General features: G+C 33.4%; 1 protein-coding gene across 9 annotated transcripts in view; it reads right to left on the bottom strand.

Moving 5' to 3' along the window:
- Window positions 1-22,733, bottom strand: part of LOC127730854 (zinc transporter ZIP6-like) — a 95,326-nt gene that overhangs the window by 40,233 nt on the left and 32,360 nt on the right. For 3 of the 9 annotated variants that reach the window (XM_052239457.1, XM_052239465.1, XM_052239464.1), the window contains exons 8-9: window positions 20,161-20,348; window positions 11,151-16,663 (exon numbers count right to left, since the gene is read on the bottom strand). The exons of 4 other annotated variants lie outside the window; for them this stretch is intronic. In XM_052239457.1, the coding sequence (XP_052095417.1) occupies window positions 16,520-16,663; window positions 20,161-20,348 (332 nt within the window). In that variant the 3' untranslated portion in view covers window positions 11,151-16,519. Of the gene's footprint in view, window positions 1-11,150; window positions 16,664-20,160; window positions 20,349-22,733 lie in introns of those variants that run through there. 2 more of the 9 variants (XR_007995326.1, XM_052239461.1) reach the window with 2 other exon arrangements.

The raw sequence follows: 22,733 nt of genomic DNA, 5'->3' as shown, positions 1-22,733 counted from the left end.
AACGCAATATTTCGCTAGACTAACTAGCTTTATCAAGCGTGCATCTATCCAGGTGAAATCGGATGTAGATGATAAGAAACTTTTGCAGCTCAATGTATATGTTACACTTGAATTTAGCTGCCTTGAAAATAATACATAATTTGGATGAAGTTTAAGATTTTTACAAAATTGGTAGTTGAAGTTAACAACGTCCATTGGCCAATATTACAGGATAAAAAGGACGATGCTGTGTACTAAATTATTCTTTATCTTTCCTGTATCTTTTCTCATCTTTTTCGTTAAGACCATCAGGTTCTAAAGTGTGGAGTTGGTGGATCCAAAAATTTTCTCTTCTCCTTCTCGCCGTGGTGTCCCACTCGACTCGATGTTGACTTCTATGATTTGGAAAGTAACATTATCAAAAGAATGTTTCGTTGAACATTAATTGTCGAAATCCGGATATGGTGTACAAAAACCTTTGCACCTTTTGTTTGCGGTATATCATTTTTTCCGCAAGTTTATTGTTTTCTGTTTAGTATTAAATTTTTAATTAAGATCCATTTATTACATCAGTGATCCGTTTATTTGGCAATCGCCAATGGCAGTCAGCAGGGTTTAAGAACATTTGTTGTTCGACCTGTTAGTCAAATGCGTTTTGTTAAAATATACTTTTTCACTTTTTTGGTTTTTTTTGGAAAATGTTGTTTGTGCTGTATTTAGACCCCTCTAACAAGAAATTTGTTTTGCATGCACACGTATAAAAATTGCGGTTTTTATCCAACGCAATCATAGGTTTGAACGTTGTTTTCAATTTAGACTTGTTTATATTTTTTCGTTTGGGCTTGTATTATATTTGCCTTCGGGTTTATATGATCCGTTCATCCTATTTTGATTCCTCAAAATTCAAGAGTCTATCCTAAATTGAGGTAAATTGTATGGCTTTCCAAATACCGTTTCGATTCCTAACATCACTGAAGAGACATTAATTGTCGAAATCCGGATATGGTGTACAAAAACCTTTGCACCTTTTGTTTGCGGTATATCATTTTTTCTGCAAGTTTATTGTTTTCTGTTTAGTATTAAATTTTTAATTGAGATCCATTTATTACATCGGTGATCCGTTTATTTGGCAATCGCCAATGGCAGTCAGCAGGGTTTAAGAACATTTGTTGTTCGACCTGTTAGTCAAATGCGTTTTGTTAAAAAATACTTTTTCACTTTTTTGGTCTTTTGGAAAATGTTGTTTGTGCTGTATTTAGACCCCTCTAACAAGAAATTTGTTTTGCATGCACACGTATAAAAATTGCGGTTTTTATCCAACGCAATCATAGGTTTGAACGTTGTTTTCAATTTAGACTTGTTTATATTTTTTCGTTTGGGATTGTATTATATTTGCCTCGGGTTTATATGATCCGTTCATCCTATGTTGACTCCTCAAAATTCAAGAGTCTATCCTAAATTGAGGTAAATTGTATGGCTTTCCAAATACCGTTTCGATTCCTAACATCACTGAAGAGACATTAATTGTCGAAATCCGGATATGGTGTACAAAAACCTTTGCACCTTTTGTTTGCGGTATATCATTTTTTCCGCAAGTTTATTGTTTTCTGTTTAGTATTAAATTTTTAATTAAGATCCATTTATTACATCGGTGATCCGTTTATTTGGCAATCGCCAATGGCAGTCAGCAGGGTTTAAGAACATTTGTTGTTCGACCTGTTAGTCAAATGCGTTTTGTTAAAATATACTTTTTCACTTTTTTGGTCTTTTGGAAAATGTTGTTTGTGCTGTATTTAGACCCCTCTAACAAGAAATTTGTTTTGCATGCACACGTATAAAAATTGCGGTTTTTATCCAACGCAATCATAGGTTTGAACGTTGTTTTCAATTTAGACTTGTTTATATTTTTCGTTTGGGATTGTATTATATTTGCCTTCGGGTTTATATGATCCGTTCATCCTATTTTGACTCCTCAAAATTCAAGAGTCTATCCTAAATTGAGGTAAATTGTATGGCTTTCCAAATACCGTTTCGATTCCTAACATCACTGAAGAGACATTAATTGTCGAAATCCGGATATGGTGTACAAAAACCTTTGCACCTTTTGTTTGCGGTATATCATTTTTTCCGCAAGTTTATTGTTTTCTGTTTAGTATTAAATTTTTAATTAAGATCCATTTATTACATCGGTGATCCGTTTATTTGGCAATCGCCAATGGCAGTCAGCAGGGTTTAAGAACATTTGTTGTTCGACCTGTTAGTCAAATGCGTTTTGTTAAAATATACTTTTTCACTTTTTTGGTTTTTTTTGGAAAATGTTGTTTGTGCTGTATTTAGACCCCTCTAACAAGAAATTTGTTTTGCATGCACACGTATAAAAATTGCGGTTTTTATCCAACGCAATCATAGGTTTGAACGTTGTTTTCAATTTAGACTTGTATACTAGTAAATCAACGATTTGGAAATATTTCTCAGGAAATTCTTTAGGTATTGATATTGAAAGCGAAAAGGTTTGTCCTTTATTATACATTTACGATATTATTTTGTTGGCTGGAAGTGGATCTAAGTTTTAAGTCCCTTTAGATGCACATGGGAATGAGTGTTCTAAGAACACCATGGTAATCAATGGTGATGAGAGCTTCGATAGAAATTCCGTCTTGTGAGTTTAAATGTGGCGATTTCGAGCTTACTTTATTGATAAAAGCTAAATATACGTATTTGGGTTTGGTACTTATCGAATTTTGAAATTTTGATGTGACATCAAAGGCTATTGCGCGGTCATCAAATAAGCCGGGCATCAAATTGGGCGCACTGTCTAGTGATCGCTAAATGCAAATTTAAGGGAGGCGTCACATACGGCGAATGTGTGACAATGTACGATTCTTTAGTAAGTCTAGTAGTTATCGATTATTGTGCTTCTATATGGGGAACGAAAAAAAGTCTCGTGTATAGACTGTTCAGCATCGTGCTTGTTTTTTTTTTCTGGCAGTGGTAAATACACACTCAATGCAGCGGTAATGGGAGAATAGGTTGAACCGATGTTCCATGCCCAGTGGAAGGTGGTGTTTAAAAATTTGCCATTTAAAGAAGTTTGAATTTTGAACCAAATATTTTGAATTTTGAAAATTATCAAAAATTGGTATTTCATTTTTAATGTAACAGGTTGTTGTAGATTGTAAAAAGAATTAACAGCTTTATTACTTTGACATTTTTAGAGTAAAATTGAGAATTGAAATGGGGAATGTGTCAAAGAGACAACAACCCGACAAAAGAGCAGAAAACAGCCCAAGACCACCAATGGGTTTTTAACACAGCGAGAAAATCCCGCACCCGGAGGCGGGCTTCAGCTGGCCCCTAAACAAAAATGTGTACGAGTTCAGTGAAAATGAACGTCACACTAAACTTCGAAACATTTAATAGAACTAAAATAAAAGAAAACATACTAAGACTAACAACGGCCAGAGGCTCCTGACTTGGGACAGCCGCAAAAATGCGGCGGGGTTAAACATGTTTTGTGAGATCTCAACCCTCCCCTATACCTCTAGCCAATGCAGAATAAACAAACACACAGTAATACGCACAGTAAAACTCAGTTTAAAAGAAGTCAGAGTCCGATGTCAGAATAGGTAATAGAAGAAACTAAGCAAAATGACAATGATACATAAATTAACAAAGGACTACTAGCATTTACTGACATGCCAGCTCCAGACCTCAATTAAAGCGATTGATAGATTATGTCTTCATCATATGACAAGAGGCTCTCAAGAGCCTGAATCGCTCACCTGTATTTCAGAGGAGAAATTTTTAAATGTTAGCAAACTTGATGAACAAATTGTGTTAAATTGTCTTAAAGGGCAATAACTCCTTAAGGGGTCAATTGACAATTTTGTTAAGGGGTCAAATGACAATTTTGGTCATATTTAACTTTTTTGTAGATCTTACTTTGCTGAACATTATTGCTGCTTACAGTTTATATATATCTATAATAATATTCAAAATAATAACAAAAAACTGCAAAAATTTTTTAAAACTACCAATTCGGTGGTAGCAACCCAACAATGGGTTGTTCGATTCGTCTGAAAATTTCACAGCTGATAGATCTTGACCAATTATACAATTTTTCCCCATGTCACATTTGCTCTAAAAGATTTAGTTTTTGAGATATAAGCCAAAAACTGCATTTGACCCTTATGTTCTATTTTTAGCCATGGCGGCCATGTTTATCGATGGATCGAAACTTCGGATACAATCTATAAACTAGATACCCTAAGGAACATTTAGTTAAAGTTTGAAGGTATTTGGCCGTGTAGTTTCAGATGAGAAGATTTTTGAAATAGTTTACGACAGACGACGACAGACGACAGACGACGACGCCATTTATGGCATAAGCTCACATGGGGCCTTTCGGGTCCCGGTGAGCTAAAAATCAAGCACCATCTCTCCCGTTAGGGGTTTAGTATCATACCATCATAAAATATATGAGAAGAACAAAACCCGTATGAGTGTATTCAGAGATATATTGTATTATACGTCTCTGATGTATCTTATGCAACTTTTATCGCCTATCCTAAATCAATTTTGAGTGGCTGTTATATTTTACCGCACACTATGTTGATGTAAAATGTATTTTTAGTTTTGTATTATACAAAAATACGCGAGACGAAAGTGCAGATTCTAAATATTTTTTACTTAGTTACGTATGAAAGCGAATTAGTGCCATTTGAATGTTATTTTTATCTGTGTTATTACGCAAACATTGAGTTATTTCGCAAACATTTTGAGCTAAAATGCAAAATTTGCGTTGTTTAATTCGATAGCGTTAGCCACTCACTGTTAAACTGGCTTTTTCTGGTTGAACAAGTGTCGCCTTCATTGGATGTAATGTCCACATTCCAAATAACATGAATGGAATAGTTGCCAAAGAACGTTAAGCAACCAACAATCAATTAAACCAAATATACCCTTCCAACCAAAGTTTAGTCTTGTGTTTAGTTATTTCACATCCACCCCTAAAAAAACAAAACTATAAGGACAATCGAATCTCAATGATAAGTGAAACGAAATCCTTTGAAGTAAAAAAAAAATCAAAAAAAAATCGAAGGTAATCAATATCCTTTGAACTGAATACAGTAAAACCGAAGTAATCCCATGAACTTAAAAATGTCAAATAATAAAAGTCAAACTGCGCCCAATTGCTTTCAAAATAAAACATTCTATATACAATGTATTATTGAACAAGCGGGTTGTCGGAACAAATAAGCTGTCAGACTAAACGGCCGTCGAAGTAATTGGCTATCAGACTATACCAGTAGAGATGGACCCATCTGTATTAAGATTTTACCATTGTTAGCAACAGTGGAGTATATATAGTATTCATTCGTCATGTCGTCTGTTCGTTGGTACGTTACTCAATAATAAATTTGGTTTCCGCAACTCATCTTTAAATAACGCATGTTTTTTTTAGCTAAACCTACGAGTACGTATATGTGTAGCACGTAAAGAATTTTTGAGGTCTAAGTAGTTCAGGACCAAAAAGAAACGTTGGTTGGATATTTATGAGCCTGTGAAATCTGTGGTTGATGTTTCTTTTAAACATGTTGCAATTAGAGCAAACATTAGATGTATTGGAATTTTATCACTGGATTCAGTATGTAATATAAAAATAAAGAGATGTGGTATGATTGCAAATGAGACAACTATCCACCATGGTTCAAATGACGAAGATATAAGCATAGTTTGACTTGACCTGGCATCAGTACAGTAGCATTTAATTTCTGTATTAGTTACACCAATGGACAAATATGAACATTTTCAGAAGACTGTTGATGCCAAGAGCTGTTAGGAAAGAAAACTATGTTTTTGGAATATGATACAAGTGGAATGTGGAAAATGTACCAACCCACGAATATGACAGTTGTTTCCATTAGTTTAATGTGTTTGAGCTTTTGATTTTGCCATTTGATAAGGGACTTTCCGTTTTGAATTTTCCTTTGAGTTCGGTATTTTTGTTATTTTACTTTATACAATAATTTAACTGAATGGTTTATAATTAACGTATACCAAAAACTCAATTAAATTGTGTATGCATTTAGAACTTTCTGAATAGCATCTGAATATCGATAATAGTATATTAAGGATTTATTCTAGAGATGCCTTCAATCAAAAAAATGTTGAGCTAAGTCAATACATGTATAGAATGTACGTAAGCGAGGCGGAAGTATACATTTACAATTAGCCAATGCTAATACAACTGCAAACCAAATACATGCATTGACTTTTCATAAGTCGTTCCCTTTAAACAAACATAAACACTAACATTATTTACGTTTTCTCGAAAATATCTGCTCAGAAATTTATTCTTTTTTTTCTCTCTCTCAGTCGATATCAAGCATGAAAAAGGGTTAACAGTACAAATAATCGTTCCAAAAATGTTCTTTGTTGAAGGTCGTACGGTTGCCTATAATTGCTTACATCCACTTCATTTGAACTTTGGTGGATAGTTGTCTCATTGGTAATCATACCACATCTTCTTATTTTTATATTAAATTAAATATGCAGAACTGATCATATCATGGCTAAAAATATTTGATATAGATGCTTATTTCTTAACCTATTTTATTTTTCATTGTTACAATGAAATTAATAAAATAAGACTATATTCAAATTATGAGCTGTTATCACAGAGATATGTCTCGCCTATTTGTTATTTTTATAATGCAAATGTTTAAATTAAAATAGAAACACTTTAACATGCAAGTTATGCAAATATTCAAAGTCAATGAACCATGACTAAAGGTACAGGGCTAAACAATCTCCATGGAATGAGATGTGCCAATGCTAATACAACTGCAAACCAAATACATGCATTGACTTTTCATAAGTCGTTCCCTTTAAACAAACATAAACACTAACATAAACTTGTAAACTATGTAAAAGTTTCAAAGTCAATGAACCATAATTATTAGTGGGGTTATATAATCTCCATGGAAATGAAACTTGCAAATGCCAATACATTTGTATACCGAATATCATTGACTAAACATTAGTGGTTCATCTTAAACTGAACTAATCACAAACTAATACATGTAAACTAAGCAAAAGTTTCAAAGTCAATAGACCATGACTGAGGGGTAGGGACCAAATATTCTCCATGGAAATGAGATGTGCTAATGCTTATACAACTACATACCAATTATCATTGACCTACCACTAACGGTTCCCCTTAAACTGACCTAATCACAAATACATGAAAACTAAGCAAAAGTTTCAAAGTCAATAGACCATGAATGAGGGGGCGGGGCCAAATAATCTCCATGGAAATGAGATACGCCAGTGCTTATACAACTGCATACCAAATATCATTGACCTACCACTTGTGGTTCCCCATAAACTGACCTAATCACACAAACTAATACATGTAAACTAAGCCAAGTTTCAAAGTCAATAGACCTTGACTGAGGGGGCGGGCCAAATAATCTCCATGGTAATGAGATGTGCCAATGCTATTACAACTGCATACCAAATATCATTGACCTACCACTAGTGGTTCACCATGAACTAGACCTAATCACAAACCAATACATTGTTGACGCCGCCGCCGCCAGAAACACCATACCTATGTCTCGCTTTTTGACTCCGTCAAGGCGAGACAAAAATACACACTACAGTTATAATCAAAGTGCTGGATAGCACCTGTGGAAAGTTTGCAACGGTAGATGTGTATTATTTCAAATAGGTTGTAGATGTGTTTTACTTCAAATATGTATTTAACCACAGCTTTGGTGTTTTTCCCTAAACCATTGTCTCATCAGCAAAAATCACTTTTTTCATATGTTTGTTATGTAAAATTTGGATAATTTCTATTGCAACCTTAAACTGTAGATTTAAAATAATCAAATATACAGAAAGCTCTGTTAATTTCTTTCTGTGACCATCCAATGTAAAGGGCCTGTAATTAAGTATTTTATAATAGTAAAATGTATTATGACTAATTAAGCAGTTAGTTTTCTTGTTTGAATTGTTATATATTGAACAAACTCGGACTACGATTAGTAGATTGTGTGGTTAACGTTTTTTTCCGACTTCTAAAACTTTTTACTTAATACAAGAAATAATTGTAACAGGATGCTGTTACGAAGTCCCCAAAACAAAGCTCCCATAATTAGTCATTCCCATGGTCGCCTGACATTGGACAAAGTCCAGTACAAATTGGTTTGGTCTAGTAAAGTGATATGCATAAGTGACGCCTAGGGATTAACCCTGTATGTAATTCAAATTTTCTTGAAATCATGAATAGGAATATATATGGTTTAGGGGTGGGTATCTCGACCGTTTACAAGTTCTCAAAAAAAGGGGGCGGCGGGGGAGGGGTTGATTCTCAGGGGACTCTTTATTTCATTTGATTTGTTTTATTGTCCCGTACAAGAATATATATGGTTTTGGGATGGGGATCTCGACCGTTTACAAGTTCTCCAACAGGATGGGATGGGGTGACCTCAAGGGACTCCCCCTATATATCATTTGATTTGTTTTATTGTCCCATACAAGAATATATATAGTTTCAAGGTGTGGGAATCTCGACTGTTTACAAGATAAAAGCTCATTCTCAAATTGAAGGGGTGGTGACCCCAGGCACTCAACCTATATTTTATCTGATTTGTTTTATTGTCCTGTGATCATTACTGAAGACCGCGTGTGTCTATCACTTACTGTTCTCAAGTTATAGTCATTTGAAAATTTAAAAAAACAAGAAATGATTGTAACAGGGTGCTGTTACGAAGTCTCCCAAACGAAGCTCCCATAATTCGTAATTCCCAGGGTCGCCTGACATTGGGCAACGTCCATTGAAAATTGGTTTGGTCCAGTAAAGTTATATGCATTAGTGATGCCTGGGGACTAACCTTGTATATCATTCAAATCATCTTGGCATGACAAACCAGAATATATATGGTTTAGGGGTGGGGATCTCAACCATTTACAAGATACTAGAATATTGGGGGTGGGGAGGAACCCCTGGGACTGGCCCTATACGTCATTCAAATGTTCATTACATGACGAACAGGAATATATATGGTTTAGGGGTGGCGATCTCAACCATTTACAAGATATTAGAACATTGGGGGTGGGGGGAACCCCTGGGGACTGACCGTATACGTCATTCAAATGTTCGAGACATGACAAATAGGAATATATATGGTTTAGGGGTGGGGATCTCGACCATTTACAAGATATTAGAACTTTCTCAAATGGCAGGGGGTCGGGATGACCCCTGGGGACTTACCCTGTATATCATTCAAACCATCTCAGCATGACAAACCAGAATATATATGGTTTAGGGTTGGGGATCTTGACCACTTAGAAGATATTAGAACTTTCTTAAATGGCAGGGGGTGGGGGTGACCCCTGGGGACTTACCCTGTATAATATTTGATGTGCTTTATCATGACAAACCAGAATATATATGGTTTAGGGGTGGGGATCTCGACCATTTACAAGATATTAAAACTTTCTTAAATGGCAAGGGGTGGGGGTGACCCCTGGAGACTAACCCTGTATTTCATTTGATGTGCTTTATCATGACAAACCAGAATATATATGGTTTAGGGGTGGGGATCTCGACCATTTACAAGATATTAGAACTTTCTTAAATGGCAGGGGGTGGGGGTGACCCCTGGGGACTTACCCTGTATAACATTTGATGTGCTTTATCATGACAAACCAGAATATATATGGTTTAGGGGTGGGGATCTCGACCATTTACAAGATATTAGAACTTTCTCAAATGACAGGGGGTGGGGATGACCCCTGGGGACTAACCCTGTATATCATTCAAACCATCTTAGCATGACAAACCAGAATATATATGGTTTAGGGGTGGGGATCTTGACCACTTACAAGGTATTAGAACTTTCTTAAATGGCAGGGGGTGGGGGGTGACCCCTGGGGACTAACCCTGTATTTCATTTAATGGGCTTTATCATTTAGAACATTTTCAATTAAAAAGTTTGTGTCTATCACGAACGGTTTTCAATTTATAATCATTTGAAAATTTAAAAAAATAAAATCCCATAGGGTTCTATAGTAAACCCTCTTTTCTTTTTGCCCCTCAAAGTACCCCTTTATAAACCCCATTGCAAAAACAAAACCCTGATTGCACCACTAGACATGTTAGTCTAACATATTGTGAAACCCTAAGTTAATCCGACAAGCGGTTTTGGAGAACAGGTGCGGACAAGTTCAAATTTAAAAGCGGCGGAAGAAGAAGAAGAAGAAGAAGAAGAAGAAGAAGAAGAAGAAGAAGAAGAAGAAGAATAATAATAATAATAATAATAATAAGAACTGAGCAAAAACAATAAGTCTTCACAAACTTCGTTTGGGAGACTTAATTAAATCCCATAGGGTTATTTAGTAAATCCCTCCCTTCTGTAGGCCCTCAAAATACCCATAAATAGACCCCAAGAAAAAAAAATAAAAAGAACTGCGCAAAAACAATAAGTCTCCAAACTTTGTTTGGGAGACTTAATAACAAATAGTATATACGAATTTTGTTATAGTCCGATTTTGTAATAGGCCGAGTTTGTTATATTCCGAGTCTGTTATGGGCCGAGATGAGAAACCAGGTTACTTTCAATACACTCGGGCTTTTACGTCTTTAATAAACATTTGTAATAATCGTAGTAAAAATAGCGTCGAAAAATGTTCATTCATGAAATATTTTAAACACGGTATTTATTTTCTCTTCCACTGGAGGACGGGAGGAAACCCCTGAAACCGGGATTGTTGTACACATATATGGATCTCACGCATGTCTGGGGAATACCGATAAAAGCATAACGTAGAAACTGCTGTCTCGTGTAGATGTGTATTGATTTTAATTTCCGAGCAGCGCAGATCCGCGATGTAGTGTTTCTGATAGCCATTTTCAAAATGAAGTTGAATTCATTTGAATTATCGATGAACATTCAGTACATTTTAATTCAAGCTGTAATCTAATCAAAATAGAAGTAACTCAAAATTTCAAAAGCATCTTCCTAGAATTAGTATTCAAACCCTGGTACTACATTATCTAGGAGTAGAACACCTGCGATAGTCTGTTCAACTTCCGGTTTAAGGCCGATGCCTTAGGAAAGTATATTGCTATAGTAAGCTATAGCCATCTTTCCAATAAACTGTAGATGTATAAAATTTATTAAGATTTTGATACATTTAATCAATAATGACATCTAAAAATAAACCACACAGGTACATGTACAATAAACACAAAAACATCTTCAAAAATTTAATTTTCAACCCCCTTACATTATGAAAATAAAAAAAAGTGATATGTTCTTCATAAATGGAATACAATAAATTGGCAGTCCAAACAAGTGCTCAGTGAACTAAATGTTGAGTATTTAGGTCACACCAGATCTAGATTTCCTAACATATACATTTTTTTGTAAGCATAGATTCTGGTCTTGTACCAGTCGCTGTAAGAAATTCACAGCATTTCTTGAATTGTTTAACAGGAAGTCTGGATGAAAATATTGTAACAACTGAAAGGTTGCAAAAGGTAGGTCTAGCACAATAAACTGAGACTTTAAATCTTTACCAGCAAACACAAGTGTGTGCTATTCTATGGAATAATCATAAAGGATGTCATGTTGCCTCATTCATGTCTCACCACTAGGCAATAAGAAATAGAAAACTTTTCCTGTTCTATATGGATCAATTAAAAAAGACCTTTTATAATGAAAAATAACATGTATGAAGATAACAGCACTTTGCCTTATTTACACAGTGAGCTGTCATTACATTAAATGTCAGATGATGGTAACTGATAATTAACAGTAACTGGTCTTTGACTTGTATAGCTATAAAACAGTACACAAATTGAGATATACAAAGGATTGTAATTATAACTTTTATTGAGAAAAACTTTAATCAAATCAATAAACTTGATTTGATAAAAAAATAAATGACCGAACATTTGGACCACATAGGTGATACCAATGTATCCAATTGCATAATAAATAGATTTTTTTATATCAGCAATAAATGATTGCTGAACACAAAGTGAAAAACAATACCTCCTACTAGCCCTACGGGCTTTATCATATAAAATGGTTGAACATAAAATCATAACAATGTGTCACATTAGCCTTTAGGGCTTGGCAAGCTGTTAAGTTAACAATGAATGATGGTTGAACACAAAATAATGGCAATGGGTCATCATATATTTCTGCCTAGGTACGCCAAAACATTCACAATAATGGTCAACACCGAAGTGACCATAAAATTCATGTATGTCAAACTGGTCCCCTGGTATAGGTGAACTAAATATATATAAAACAAATTTCTTTTCGGCACTACAATTCAAACCCCAATGTTAAATTATAACTGAACTTATTTTGTCTTTTTACATGTATTGATCAAAGGCTTTAAGGGAAACACAAAATGATGAGAACTAATCCATGTGTAAAGCTTATGTATGAAGATAACAGCACTTTGCCTTATTTACGCAGTGAGCTGTCATTACATTAAATGTCAGATGATGGTAACTGATAATTAACAGTAACTGGTCTTTGACTTGTATAGCTATAAAACAGTACACAAATTGAGATATACAAAGGATTGTAATTATAACTTTTATTGAGAAAAACTTGAATCAAATCAATAAACTTGAATCAAATCAATAAACTTGATTTGATAAAAAAAAATAAATGACCAAACATTTGGACCACATAGGTGATACCAATGTATCCAATTGCAGAATAAATAGATTTTTTTATATCAGCAATAAAAGATTGCTGAACACAAAGTGAAAAACAATACCTCCTTCTAACCCTATGGGCTTTATCATATAAAATGGTTGAACATAAAATCATAACAATGTGTCACATTAGCCTTTAGGGCTTGGCAAGCTGTTAGGTTAACAATGAATGATGGTTGAACACAAAATAATGGCAATGGGTCATCAGATATTTCTGCCTAGGTAGGCCAAAACATTAACAATAATGGTCAACACCGAGTGACCATAAAATTCATGTATGTCAAACTGGTCCCCTGGTATAGGTGAACTAAATATATATAAAACAAATTTCTTTTCGGCACTACAATTCAAACACCAATGTTATATTATACCTGTACTTATTTTGTCTTTTTACATGTATTGATCAGAGGCTTTAAGGGAAACACAAAATGATGAGAACTAATCCATGTATAAAGCGAATTTATTATTACCTTTATCATTTTATGGGTCAACACCTCTAGAATTTAAATATCTCATTATATGTGTGAGCATTAATTCACGTATGGTTGCAATCTGATATAAACTACTTCGGCGATTAGGAAACCACTTTTTGCACAAATTTTGGTCTATTTTTAATAATTGCGACCTTGACTTTTGAGGTAATGACCTCAAAATCAATGAGATCCTTCTCTTATTATATGTGAGCATAAATATATGCATGATTGTAATTGGATAAAAAGTATCTGAAATGAAAAAACTATATACCCTTTCTGTACTTTGTAGCAAGGGGAATAATTACAATTCTTATAAAATACATGTTACTGTAAAGGTTGTCCTTCCCCAATAAGGCCCAATTTGAGGGGGCACATGTTATTATGCAAAATGAATTGTTCCTATAGGCAGTATTTTTTCGGTAATTGAAACCTCACAAGAGATCATCTCTATCACAAGGCCACATCACACTACTAAGAACTGGCTGTATGAGAGGAGAATAAATGTGGATAGTGTCCACATGTGGACACAGATGATGCCCCTGCTTGCATATCATATAGTTATGAAGGGACATAACTGAAGAACGGTAAAAGTGACGCTACCCAAATTTAAACTTGATCTGAGTTTTGTAGTAATAAGCATTGTGTATAAGTCTCATAACATTTGGTTGAGGCTAACTTAAGTAGAGAACAGAAACTAAAAAACTGTGATGTAAACACGCATAACTCTAGAACTGTTGTGTACAAGTTTTATAACATTTGGTTGAGACAAACTAAAGTTAGAGAACGAAAACGAAAAATTCAGCAATTTTTATGTTTATAAAGGGACATTACTCAAGAATGGTGAAAGTGTCGCCACCAAATTTCGTACTTAATCTGTATTATGTAGTAATAAGCATTGTGTATAAGTTTCATAACATTTGGTTGAGGCAAACTAAAGATAGAAAACAGAAACAAAAAATTTGTACTTGATCTTAGTTTTGTGGTAATGAATATTGTGTATAGGTTTCATAATGTTTGGTTGGGGCAAACTTAAGTAACAGAATGGAAACTAAAAATTTTGCAATCTTTCGAATTATAAAGGGGCATAACTCAATAATGGTTAAAGTGACACTACCCAAATTCAACTTAATCTGTGTTTTATCAGTGAAAGTCAAAATTAAACATTGCATTGTATAAAGCATTGATTGTAGTTGATTCAACTATAATCATGGACAAAGGAAGATAACTCCAATTTTAAAATTTACTTGATATTTAGAAGAAAATAAAAATTTAGCAATTTTTCCATTTATAAAGGGGCATAACTCTAGAACGGTTAAAGTGACGCCACCAAAATTCAAACTTGATCTGTGTTGTGTGGTAATTAGCATTGTGTATAAGTTTCATAACATTTGGTCGAGGCAAACTTAAGTAAGAGAACGGAAACTAAAAATTTTGCAATTTTTCCATTTATAAAGGAGCATAACTCTAGAACGGTTAAAGTGACGCCACCAAAATTCATACTCGATCTGTGTTTTGTGGTAATTAGCATTGTCTATAAGTTTCATAACATTTGATAGAGGCAAACTTAAGTTACAGAACGGAAACTAAAATTTTGCAATTTTTCCATTTATAAAGGGGCATAACTCTAGAACGGTTACAGTGACGCCACCAATATTCAAACTTGATCTATGTTTTGTGGTAATAAGCATTGTGTATAAGTTTCATAACTTTTGTTTGAGGCAAGCTCAAGTTAGAGAACGGAAACCAATTTTGGGAAGTACGTACAGACGGACAAGGGTAAAACTTAATGCCCCCACCGCTACGGCGGGGCATAAAAAATACTGTAGTCTGTAATCATTGTCATCTAATGAGTATCTACAAAACAAATATTGTAAAAGGACATATTTGATATTATAAAACCACCTAAATGATACCTTTAACCAATATGCAAAAAATGGTCCACAAAATATAAGATGTTCATAACATCAATGCATTTAAAGTCAATAAAAAATAATACAACATTAATGAAATAGGAATACTTAGAATTGAACTTTTCAAGTTTACAAATTCTTTAATCTCATCATTAAACATCTTTTAAATCCATACCTTTTAACTTTGAATACATGGACAAGATTTTTCATCACACACAATTCTAATATAACATTTCATCTTAAAAGCATCAAACCCCTACCCCCCACCCCACAAAAAAAAAAAACACACACAACTTAAAAACAAAAAATAAACAGATACTTTTAAAATATATATAAACTAATTTTAGACTTGTCACTTATTCTCCATTTCTCTTGTCATTCCAATCCCAATTATAGTTACATGTAAAGACAACAATTGACATGGACATAAATCATATATTTTTCTAATGTATTTTTTTAAACTCCTTAACTGAGAACTGTAAAGGTATACTTAACAAAACTGTCTCATCTGTATGTACATGATGTATACATTTTGACAGTAAAATTCAAATTTGAAATAAAAATGGCAATATTTAACATGTAAACAATCAAAAACATTCAAAGTCAAGGAACCATGACTGAAGGTGCTGAGCCAAAATATTGCTGTGAAAATAAGATATGGCAATGCTAATACAGCTGCATATCAAATATCATTGACAGATCATTAAAATTCTCCTTAAAACTTAACTTATCACAAATGTGAAAACTGTGCAAAAGTACAAAAGTCTTTGCAACATGACTGAGCAAGGGCATATATACCCATGGAAATAAGATTTGCTAATGCATACCAAACAATTTTGACTTACCATTAGTGGTTCATCTTAAACTGATCTAATCACAAACCTTTACATATAAACTAATCAAAAGTACCATGAATGAGAAGGTGGGCCAAATAATCTCCATGGAAATGGGATTCGTATGCAACTACCAAATATCATTGACATACCATTACTAGTTTCCTTTAAACTGACCTAATCACAAACTTATACAAATCATTGACCAGGCCTGAGGAAACAGCGACTGAAAATTCTCACTTCTTCAACTTTGTTGAGGTGAAAGGAAAATAAAATATAAATGCACATATAAATAGAAGCAATATTATGAACCACTTCTATTCAATGAAGACCATTGTTCAATTTCATTTAATATAATTCCATAATAAGTATACTGTCTAAAAAAAGATACACCAAATAAAAGGAAAAAATTCTCGAGATTTCATCTGTTCACAAAGGATTTCTAAAATTGGTTTAATGCAAATCAATAACTATCTCCACATAAACCCTCATACACATACTACATCATCAGTCATTCTTTTAGGTTACCAGTTTGTGGATGCACTATCTTATAGTTTGATCAGCTGATTCATATCAGAAGATATTCTTCATATCATGTTCAAATATAGCAATGAGAAACATTATTCCACCTCCTAACAACATTCCTGAAATCTGTAACAAAAGATGACACAGCGGATGCTCTCCCTTCTTTGTATCAACATCCGACACCTGTGGAAGCTGAAGAGAAATAATTCACATTGTTATTGCAATTATAACTTGATGCCAAATACAATTTTACTGACATGATTTATTAACATAAACGGTACCAACTTTTCTGCACCAGATGCGCATTTCGACAATCAATGTCTCTTCAGTGATGCTCGAGGCCAAAATATTTCAAAAATCCAAAGCTTATTATTACATATTCTTAGAACAAGATATCATAGGTGTTCTTTTATGTAAAAGTTTTAAAGTGAATTTTATTGAGAAATATATTATTTTAGAAAATATGAAATTATGAAATAATTGTATGACAAATTTTAATTTAATTACTCAGGTAAATTTTGTGAAACATGTCGTTTTTTAATTATTGCTCCGAGTAACATTTTGGTATCTTGTCAATTGTCATTATTTAATATGAGCAATATTATGTTTTAATTAGTATCATAAATGTAATTAACTTGTATCTCTGTAATTGACATTATTCATATTTCACTTTTGGACATTGTAAACAATATTCATAATATTATTAATACTCAAATTATCTCAATTATCAAAATTATCAATGTCTGTCATTTTATGAGTAGTTTTCAGCATTCGCCTTAAATATCGGGGTCAAAAAGTTATTCGTCAGTCTAGTCTCATCGGAGTCATCCAGAAAGGAGTGCTTCCAAAGCCAACCAGGCTCGGCTACTCTGAGGAAAATCATCAACTGAACTTAACCAATCTTTGGACTTCAAGTGATAATGAAACATTTAGTGGAATTATTTTAATTGAACTTTAACTTTGGATATTGGCTCTTGGTGACAGATTTGGTGGAGGAAACGGGCAGAATTTCAATCCCTTTAGCTTTGGCATGGCATTATTATTAGCAACAGTTTTCAAATTATCCACTTATAAAATTTGCGAAGGAATTTCGTAACCAATATTTAACTGAAGGAACAATAGAAAGTGGGGATCTACTATTGAAGATAAGTAACTTATTAAAATATCATTTATTAATTATCTTTACAGTAATATTAAAATTTGTCAAGTTTCAGCAAATATCAAGTGAAGATCAGAAGAATAGAATTACAAAATGCTAAGCTTTTAATTATCGTGAATTTAAACACGCCTTCATCAGGTAGTGTCAGAGTATAATACACACATTGTATTTACACAGTCCTAGTGGGAATGTTTACTAGACTTAATTAAAAGGTCAGAAAACATACATTATCAGTTATATATGTTTGTTCAACATACATGACATAGCCGTATGAAATAATATTTTACAAAAATATATTATTGTACGATTCCTCTTTTATTACTATCATGACTATGACCATATCAGAAGTCCATAAAATATATCTACCTGTACCTAAAGAATTTAAAAAGTTGTTCGCTTTATCTTTTTAATTTTTATTTGGTAAATAGCTGTGCAAAATAGTTATTGACGCGCTTTAAATTGTGTAATTAGATCATTAATGATGAACCAAGACTTTAAATGAAATTATTTCCACTCCCGGCATGCAATAGTTTAAAAGTATGTCATAGTATACAGGAAATTCTCATAAATAAGATTAATAATTTCCAATTTTCTTCTTTATTAGTGTCCATATCTAGATAAAACTTGGTGAATATGTTTTTTATGATATTATAAACATAATAAGATGATAAGTGAAAAATCGTGAATTTTCCCTTTAAGGAATAAACTTAGCTGTAATAACAAGGCTTAGTTATTACAGGCATGTAACTTATTATATGAGACACTTGGGAATTACTTGGAAGCTTGCACAGAACCTCATTACATGCTCTGATAATTATTTCTTACAAGAAATTAAAATACATTGTGATTAAGCATGATATATGTCTGAGCAAAGGCTTTGAAGGTATGTAGAGAAGTTGTTACAGGCATATTTTTTCTGTAATAACATAGGTGTACTATGCATGATTGGCAAATTATGAACTGTTATATCTTTCTATAGTAAAGTATACATAAAGACAATAATTAATTTCTAATAATATCAATAGAACCTGTATACATTTTAACAAAACAAAGGATGTATCTTGCCCCTTTGAAACATGTAACAGTGTTCCAGCTAGAATGAAATGGAGGGGCGCAGCGCCCCGCCCCCGAAATTTTGCGCCCCTCTGCCTTTTTTATGCGCCCCTGCACCCCTCTGTGCCCTTTTGAAAAAAGTTTTAAAAAACGATCTTTTTTCCTCATATTGTCGCCATTTGGTTGAGTTCTTTATACACACACTTCATTAAGACAACAGATCAAAATTGTTGACACTTGTTACCTGTATATAATCACCTATTTGATTAGAGTCAAAAACTTAATCAGGTGAAATTTACGACCCTGTCTAATCCCTTTGCCCGGAAGTACCAAACATCTAAGTTAAATGAATTGTTTTTTAACACCTGACGATCCAAAATAGAATTTATAAAATAAATGTGAACGATGTCCATTTCTATTGTATTTGTTATTTATAAAATAACGTTCGTTAAAAAAGAATCATTCCAATAGTATATTGTAAATCGTCAACACGCAAAATGCCGACGTAAAAAAGAAAAATTGACCAACTCGAAAATGACAAGAAGAAAATATCAAAGACTTGCCAGTCTATTACATCTTTTTTCAAGAATAATGACCATCAAAGGTAAAAAAATAATTTAATTCTTTACTTTTATGAAAAATCGAGAAGAAGAAAGGTTTCTATCAGATATCGCAATTGTTCTTCTATTGTAAATTCCGCCGATTACGGAGCACTCGAAAGTCCGATTTTTATATCATTTTTCTTAAATTGAAATCCGTTTTGACTAACTTTAATATTGATATTATTAGATACGCTCAACATGAAATATACGGAGATGCTTGTTGAATTGATAATAAACTTTCAAAGTTGAATTAATTTATTATTGTGCCGATTACGGAGCTCTCGAAAGTCCGATTTTTGTATCAATTTTCTTATTGAAATCCGTTTTGACAAACTTATTGATATTATTAGATACGCTCAACATGAAATATACGGAGATGCTTGTTAAATTGATAATAAACTTTCAAAGTTGAATTAACAAACTTATTTGTTGAATTAATCTATTTCTCAAGATCATCGGCGAAATAAAGACAATTGTCTCATTGGCACTCTTATTTAAATTCACAACCAAACCTACACAATTTTCAATGTATGTAATAGTCATGATAGTATAGAGTATTTAACTTAGCTATATGCTTGCTGAAAATATGTCATTATGTGGTAATATTAAGTATTTGATTTTTTTCAGTGAGAACGCGCTAAAGTGCCCTTTTTTTAAAACGCGCCCCTCTATTTTCAAATCCTAGCTGGAACACTGTGTAACATACATATGTTGTCACAGTTTTTGGATTTTTTAGTCCACAATAACAAATGTATGTTATTGTTCTCTAATAACCCTATAGAGTTATACCCTTGACTGGCTGTAATTTGGGAAACAGTCCTTACAATGGATATATGGGTGGTTTAACCCATATCCTTTATCCCTAATTATCTTACCATATCAACTAAAGCAATGTACAGGAACATGCCAGCTACTCCAACGAAAATCCATAGACTAGCACCATCTATATTACCAATGAAAATACCAATACACATACCCATGAAGGCAAGAACAGACGATACACAGTTATATACCAGGGCTTGTTTAACAGTCATCCCCGCTCTTAACAAAACAGCGAAATCACCTGAAAATACAAAACAATATTTTCCTAAACATAGAACCATATTTTTGACAACAATTTTTACTATGAGAAACATTCAACAGATTTAGATTTTTAAAATCAAAATAGGCAAATAATTTGGTCAACAATGCATAATAGCTATAGCTATTCAACAAATTTTACGACTTATCTTGCAATGAGCATCATTACACTACTAACACATAATTTCAATGACACAAAGCACATGTTCTGATAAACTTTGAGCACATGGTCAGACAAATGTATACATAGGTCACACTTGTTTATTTTCTCTATTCCAAGTATAACAAGAGTGCACATGCTGAAATGTCTCGCCTACTATACTGACCATTGATTTTATGTTGATAGTCCTACATATAAAGATTTTACTTCAACACATTAACATTTATGATCCAAGAAAATGAGGTCAATGTCAGATAAACCAAGCCAGGAATACATGTACACCTTTAATGCAATCATTCCATACACAGAATATAGATAACCTATTGCTTATAGTATAAAAGAAACAGACCAAACCATGGAAATTCTATACTGACCAATGAACCATGAAAATGAAGTCAAGGTCAGATGAACCCTGCCAGACAGACACGTACACCTTAAAATCATTCCATGCATCAAATATAGTTGACCTATTGCTTTAAGTATCTAAGAAACAAAGATAACCAGGAAAACTGAACACTGACCAATCAACCATGAAAATGAGGTGAAGGTCAGATGATACCTGCCAGACAGACATATACACCTTACAATCATTCCATACACCAAATATAGTTGACCTATTGCTTAAAGTTTAATAAAAACAGACCAAAACACAAAAACTGAACATTGAGCAATGAACCATGAAAATGAGGTCAAGGTCAAATAAAACCTGCCAGACTGACATGTACATCGTAAAATATTTCCATACACCAAATATTGTTGACCTTCTGCATACAGTATTAGAAAAACAGACCAAAACACAAAAACTTAACATTGAGCAATGAACCATGAAAATGAGGTCAAGGTCAAATGAAACCTGCCAGACTGACATGTACATCGTTAAATATTTCCATACACCAAATATAGTTGACCTACTGCATACAGTATGAGAAAAACAGACCAAAACACAAAAACTTAACATTGAGTAATGAACCGTGAAAATGAGGTCAAGATCAAATAAAACCTGCCAGACTAACATGTACATCGTAAAATATTTCCATACAACAAATACAGTTGACCTATTGCATACAGTATTAGAAAAACAGACCAAAAACACAACTAGAGGCTCTAAAGAGCCTGTGTAGCTCACCTTGGTCTATGTGCATATTAAACAAAGGACACAGATGGATTCATGACAAAATTGTGTTTTGGTGATGGTGATGTGTTTGTAGATCTTACTTTACTGAACATTCTTGTTGCTTACAATTATCTCTATCTATAATGAACTTGGCCCAGTAGTTACAGTGGAAAATATTTTGCAAAAATTTACAAAAATTTACAAAATTTATGAAAATTGTAAAAAATTGACTATAAAGGGCAATAATTCCTTAAGGGGTCAATTGACAATTTTGGTCATGTTGACTTATTTGTAGATCTTACTTTGCTGTACATTATTGCTGTTTACAGTTTATTTTTATCTATAATAATATTCAAGATAATAACCAAAAGCTGCAAAATTTTCTGAAAATTTCCAATTCAGGGGCAGCAACCCAACAACGTGTTGCCTGATTGGTCTGAAAATTTCAGGGCAGATAGATCTTGACCTAATGAACAATTTTATCCTTGTCAGATTTGCTCTAAATGCTTTGGTTTCAGAGATAGAGCCAAAAACTGCATTTTACCCTATGTACTATTTTTTAGCCATGTCGGCCATCTTGGTTCCAGGGAGGGGTCATCGGACACATTTTTAAAACCAGATACCCTAATGATGATTGTGGACAAGTTTGTTTAAATTTGTCTTAGTAGTTTCAGAGGAGACGATTTTTGTAAAAGATTACAAAAATTTACAAAAAATGGTTAAAAATTGACTATAGCTATAAAGGGCAATAACTCCTTAAGGGGTCAACTTACCATTTTGGTCAAGTTGACTTATTTGTAGATCTTACTTTGCTGAACATTACTGCTGTTTACAGTTTATCTCTTTCTATAATAATATTCAAGATAATAACCAAAAACGGCAAAATTTCCTTAAAATTACCAATTCAGGGGCAGCAACCCAACAACGGACTCTAAATGCTTTGGTTTCAGAGATATAAGCCAAAATCTACAATTTACCCCTATGTTCTATTTTTAGCCATGGCGGCCATCTTGGTTGGTTGGCCGGGTCACCGGACACATTTTTTAAACTAGATACCCCAATGATGATTGTGGCCAAGTTTGGTCAAATTTGGC

The sequence above is a fragment of the Mytilus californianus genome, unplaced genomic scaffold (genome assembly GCF_021869535.1).
Source record: "Mytilus californianus isolate M0D057914Y unplaced genomic scaffold, xbMytCali1.0.p SCAF_2, whole genome shotgun sequence".
In the NCBI taxonomy this organism is placed as follows: domain Eukaryota; kingdom Metazoa; phylum Mollusca; class Bivalvia; order Mytilida; family Mytilidae; genus Mytilus; species Mytilus californianus.
Note: the sequence above shows the minus strand (reverse complement) of the source record. Positions and strands in the feature narration are given on the sequence as shown.